We start from the raw sequence: 5,571 nt of genomic DNA, 5'->3' as shown, positions 1-5,571 counted from the left end.
CTAAACATGTATAATAATATCGATATAATAAATAAAAAATGTTATTCATTGTTCAAAAACGATTTCTTTTCATACTTCTCAATACAGTTGTAATGCATTCTATATAAAATCAATTATAAGCGTATACAAAAAGCACAAGAACGATTTCTCATAATTTGAGTAAATTTAGTTTACAAATTGCTCTAATTATTTTCACTGTAAGGGAAAAGTAAATAACTAAGGCAACGGTTCCTACTTCTAATTATTATAATATATATTAAGAAGTCTCAAACGAATATACCATTTAACTTTGCGAGAGTATAAAATGTTCGGTTACATCCGAACTTAGCCCTTCCTTACTTGTTATTAATTAAATTTTATTTATCTTTGTATACTTGTATTGTTTTTAAGTAAAACTGATTGAAATATTAAAATGTTGATGCCTAGTTGTAGAGAAATTTTCCAACGCCTTTTTAATAACAACATCGTGTAAATTATAGATTTTCAACTTTATGTATATGTATAAGTATATATTAGCAGAAAAATTATTAATAATGCGTTTTTAATATTGCTTTCACATTTTATAAAAAAAATAGTACTTGAAGCTGTGGCTTCATGCAATAATTACATAACACAAATGTATGCAAAGATTTATTATACCAATATTAGAAAATTAATATATAAATAATTAAAAAGCAAATAGAGAAGTTAGGCATTACGTATTCCTAAAGCTTGCTCTAATTCCGCACGTTTTTGATTCACTTTTGTAAAGAAATATCGAGATACAGCCTCGTGGGTCCATGGTTGATAGTAAAATTCAGCACGGCGTTCTTCTTCTGGATTACCAACAACATCCGTCATTGCCTATATAAATAATACAATTAAGATATGTTTTTTATTTACATAAAATAATTAATAGCGTATCTCGTACCTTCAAATCTCTAGTTTGGCTAACAATCCAACGATGTATGAACTTTTGTGGATCTTTAGCAAAGCTCAAAAAGAACTCCCGATTAGTTTTCATCTGATTGATTGTGTCCACCGTCTCATGAATTTTTGTGTCCAAACCCTGGATCTCTTGTTGACTAGCTGTGCTCATTAAAAAGTTATTCATCTGATTTTTAAGTGTATCATCAACTTCAACGTCAATATCATAACATGCAGTTTGCTTGTTTTCTGCACCGCTTTCAATAAAGTGGTTAATTACAATTGGATCTGGTGGATGTAGCAAGGGATTGAGACGTTGTGGTATCTCAGCAAATTTCATACGTTGACATCCAAATATCTGTTCCAAATATTTGTCACAATTTATGTACTCACGCTCATGAGCATCTTGTAATTTATGAGTTTTAATGTATTGCCAAAGCGCTGAAATTATTACAGGACGTGTCTGCGTGTGCACTCCAAGTAGGCGTGCTAGTCTTGGATCCAATTTGAATTGTAGTGGCTGATAATCTAGTAATAATAAAATCGTACAGCGTACGTTTCTGTCACCTGGTCGTTTGACTTGGAACCCGTCTGTTTCTTGAGTAGTATGAGTGCGATGCCATTCCACCAAATGATTATCAGGGCCATACAATTCTTTATCCAATTCAATAACCAAAGACTTGAAAAAAGATGAAAACTTTCGTTTTATTTTGGTAGTGGGATCTCCTTTTCCATCTTCTAATAAACGACCTTCCACACGCAACTCCCATGAAGCTACAGAACCTTCATCACCTTCATTGCTCGGTTCCTTACAGGGATAAAATGTGTTAGATATAAATATACGAAGTTTTCGCTTTTGTTTCATAGGCCGTTTTAATGCTTCTTGAATGTCCAGACGCTTCCTCATAATAGTGGCATCCAATTTTCTCTCGAAAGTAAGTAAATCCATATATGCTTGCGATTCCGGTACCAAATCCCTTACCTTTTGAGGTAAAATCTTATCTGCGAGTTTTTTCTTTTTCTTTGCTGCTACAAAATCTGATTTACTCTGATTACTATTAATGTTACGAGCTTCAGCCGATCTTTTGTTTCCACCACTGGAGCCACTTCCTCTAAGGCCACTTTGAAAACCTGGTTGCGATGCTCTTGGATGCAAGGGGGGCCCACCGGGTGAATTTGCATTATTTTGCCCTGGTTGACTTGGATTTTGATGCAATGGAAATCCACGTTGCTATGAAAATGTATATAAAATTTAACATTAAAAGTGCATTGGTACATAAATCAATATTTAATACTCACAGGAAAACTTCCACCGGCAGTATATGGCCGCATACCTGATGTTTGTGAAGGTGGTGCTTGGTATCGAGGTGTTCCGGGAACCGGAGCAGGTCCTGGTTGCCCAGGAGCAAACCTTTGAGACATTTTAAATATATTTAGATCACAAAAGAAACTTACAATTTTTACTTTATCTTTGCTATTCACAAGCGTCACTAAAGATTTTCCAATAAAAATGGCGTAAAACACAACACAACTGTCAAATTTAAATCACCAGTATAATGCTGCCATCTGTTAAATTTTCACATGATAAGGTATTATTTACACCTAGTATCTTCTACTGTGATTTACACCGCAAAATTTTCTCATAACGTTTGGTGGGTATCAACAATTAATTGCCGTGCATGAATTATGAGATGTCTGGTGTCAGATGTATCGAAGTTCATTGGATATTTGAATATAAATCTCAAATGGAGAATAATGCGAGATGATAGAACTCGATAGTGTAAAAGTGTTCATCCTTTATAGTTAGATAGAACCGATACTTTGTGCAGCGCGTGTAGTGCTTACGATGGATAAGTAGGTTTAAGAGATAGGAGATTGCATGTCCACCCAAATCAAAGGGAGATTGTTCAAGTCTTTCAGATCCTCCAAGATTTTTTGCAACAATTATCAAACTCAAATATTTTTTTTTTAAATCATTCAGAGACTAATTTAAAGCTTTATGAGAAAAAATGTAGAAAAAGCAGAAATACAAGAGTACGAAGAGATATTCGGAGCACATATATGCAAATGCAAGATCAGCAGATAAAAAATTAATGCAGTACATTTAGCGCCGTTTTCTCTACACCCGATTAATATTATCCTTAACCGCTGGTGGCTTATTTGGATGATAGCTTTAACTGACAAAACCATTTTCACTAAGTTTTGATTAGCTTACCTTTTCATAATTAGATTATTGTGAATGCGTGGAGAAGTCATGAGCTATGTATGTGCATGTTCAGACGAGGACGTGTACGTTCTCTGGCCACAGTCTAATATCAGAGAACGTAAATTATAATTTATATGCTAATTATTAATTAAATGGTAATCTGTTATTGTGGCAACACCAAGGACAATTGTCAAACGAAGTGAATTGTCATTTATTCAAGACAAAAACAAAAAAAAAACAGAAGGAAAGATATAAACTGGTTTTAAATTTCTTCCAAGTATTAATTAATATTTGTAATTCCTCAAAATCTCGCCACAATGAACGAAAATTGGTTTTGTGAACAAATTAGCAATTTAAATGTCCAAGAGAATCGTTTGACTGCGTTATCTGAAATACGAATTCGTTTGTATGAAATTAGTGAAACTTCAGACGTTCAGTTGGAAACACTAATAACAAACCGTTTACTCAACTCTCCAGAATTTATTGAATGTCTAAATTGTAAAAATGAGGCCACAGAACAATGTGAACTGACTGCTGATATATTATCAATATGCATGTCACACTTGAGCCTTGAACAAAGCACCCTACCGACGATTTTGGAGCGGACCCTGACGAATCCACGATCTAGTATAAAAACTATTGTTTTCAACACAATTTTAAAACAATTAGAAAGGCAGCGAAACAAGAAAAAATATGTTCAAATATCTACAGAACTCCTCATTCACATTTTAAATGGATTAAATGAAGATGATAGTAAAGTCGGACTTCCAGCGATTGGAATATTAACTATAGTTCTAGAACAACATATCAATGATGGATGCATGAAAAACAAGTTATTAGATATGTTGACATCTAACGAAATTGTTAAGTGTCGTGTTTATGAACTAGCTGTAAATCTTGCCAAGCAATCGGCATCTATGCTTTATCAAGTTGAATTTCTACTCGATCGGGCTTTGTCAGAGCTTGATAATGATGATGTCCTATTACAAGTAAATATTCTGGAAATACTTGCTGCACTCGCAGAACAAAATCATGGATTACTATATTTAGAAAATAGACAAGTTTTCGAAATAATAAGCAGACGTGTGGAAAATGTTGACCAAAACCCAATAGATCAACTACTCATTCCAGGAATTATGAAATTTTTCGGCAAAACCGCTTTAGTACAACCACAGAAAATTATTGTTGATTATTCTCATATGATGCAATGTCTATTTGAAAGCATTCTTTCTGAAAATGTGTCAATACTACCAGCGGCCTTTGATACATTTGGTAAGTAATCTAAAATATATATGTATAAGATATGGAAAAACATTTATATGTTTTGTTATAAATCTAATCTTAGCAAATCTCACTCAAACAAAGAAAGGCAAACAACTATTAGATAAATATTATCCAGCGTTGATTAAAGAAACATTTGAAGCTATGAGTTCATATTTGAGAAACCTCTCTACAGATTTGAAAAACCGAGCCTTTAATACATTGGAAATGGTTTTTTCGACCGAAAGTTCTAACCAAACTGATATAGAGTAAATTTGAAATCACTTTTAATTAAATAATTTAATGATTTTTATTTAATTTTCAGAGACTTGTTTCAAAAATGGTTCAAGTATTTAGCGGGAGAAGAAAGTATGCAATTTCTGATGGACTACTGTCGAAACCCGTTTCCCGATATCAAAGTTGCATGTCTAAGCTTCATTAAATCCGTGTGCTTTCACAAATGGGGATTAGTAGCATTAAAAAACACAGCTGGTTTTGTGGAATTTTTACTTGACCGAAAAATTGAGTTTGACAAAGAGGCGAAATATAAAAAATTTGAATTAATCAGTCTTTTAGCAGATACTGATGTTTTTGATATGCAAATTAATTTGCAATTACGCACTTATGTTAATGAAGGTCCTTACTTCGTGCAAAGTATATTAGACATAGCTACGGAAGGAAATTGATGGATACATAATAATAATATATATAATTGAAAAATATTTGTTGTTTGTTATTCCAACTTACCGAGCTCAATGTCCACTACACTGAAGGAAAAATCTCGCGTTTAATTGAAAGCTTTGGGAGTATGCTAAAGCTGCTGCTGGTCAAACTTTTACCAGAGAGATCGTGTGGACCTATTCTATTCGTATGAGATCGCTTGATAAATAAAAACTAAACAGCAATTAGAAAAAATGTTAACTTCGACTGCACTGAAGCATAGTCCATTTCTTATAGCAACAATATGTATAACTACTGCGACACTAAAGTCTACGGCTGTGCAAATTGCAACTATTTCGCACACTACCAACAAACAGCTGGCTCGACGGGAGTAAATTATCTCACCAAGGTCTTTAACTTGTCGCCGACCACCCTTCACGTACCCGATGTGTGGAAAATCGGAGTGGTGGTCCCATTACTGAAACCTGGTTAGCCTCCCAACCTAGTGGAGTCTTATCACCCGATAACTCTCCTTTCAC

At 33.8% G+C, this 5,571-nt stretch overlaps 2 protein-coding genes across 2 annotated transcripts; one reads left to right on the top strand and one right to left on the bottom strand.

Moving 5' to 3' along the window:
* Positions 1–617: 617 nt before the first annotated feature.
* Positions 618–2,425, bottom strand: Bap60 (Brahma-associated protein 60). The gene is made up of 3 exons (XM_014241811.3): positions 2,206–2,425; positions 911–2,137; positions 618–843 (listed from the first exon to the last, which is right to left on the bottom strand). Exons 1-3 carry the CDS (start codon positions 2,326–2,328, stop codon positions 688–690), a joined length of 1,506 nt encoding a protein of 501 aa, XP_014097286.1. The 5' UTR covers positions 2,329–2,425; the 3' UTR covers positions 618–687.
* Positions 2,426–3,318: 893 nt separating this feature from the next.
* On the top strand, positions 3,319–5,094 carry LOC106622592 (26S proteasome non-ATPase regulatory subunit 5). The gene is made up of 3 exons (XM_014241812.3): positions 3,319–4,384; positions 4,458–4,641; positions 4,698–5,094. The coding sequence occupies exons 1-3, from the start codon at positions 3,430–3,432 to the stop codon at positions 5,056–5,058; spliced, it is 1,500 nt and encodes a 499-aa protein (XP_014097287.1). The 5' UTR covers positions 3,319–3,429; the 3' UTR covers positions 5,059–5,094.
* Positions 5,095–5,571: the final 477 nt, after the last annotated feature.

This window comes from Bactrocera oleae, chromosome 5 (genome assembly GCF_042242935.1).
Source record: "Bactrocera oleae isolate idBacOlea1 chromosome 5, idBacOlea1, whole genome shotgun sequence".
NCBI classification, from domain to species: domain Eukaryota; kingdom Metazoa; phylum Arthropoda; class Insecta; order Diptera; family Tephritidae; genus Bactrocera; species Bactrocera oleae.
Note: the sequence above shows the minus strand (reverse complement) of the source record. Positions and strands in the feature narration are given on the sequence as shown.

Bases quoted from the DNA above. Each gene is read 5' to 3' on its own strand.
- Bap60 (XM_014241811.3), bottom strand. From the start codon at position 2,328: ATGTCTCAAAGGTTTGCTCCTGGGCAACCAGGACCTGCTCCGGTTCCC. The intron at 2,138-2,205 runs GTGAGTATTAAA...ACATTTTCATAG, and splicing joins CTGCCGGTGGAAGTTTTCCT to CAACGTGGATTTCCATTGCA. The intron at 844-910 runs GTACGAGATACG...TTATTTATATAG, and splicing joins GCCAAACTAGAGATTTGAAG to GCAATGACGGATGTTGTTGG.
- LOC106622592 (XM_014241812.3), top strand. From the start codon at position 3,430: ATGAACGAAAATTGGTTTTGTGAACAAATTAGCAATTTAAATGTCCAA. The intron at 4,385-4,457 runs GTAAGTAATCTA...ATCTAATCTTAG, and splicing joins AGCGGCCTTTGATACATTTG to CAAATCTCACTCAAACAAAG. The intron at 4,642-4,697 runs GTAAATTTGAAA...TTTAATTTTCAG, and splicing joins TCTAACCAAACTGATATAGA to AGACTTGTTTCAAAAATGGT.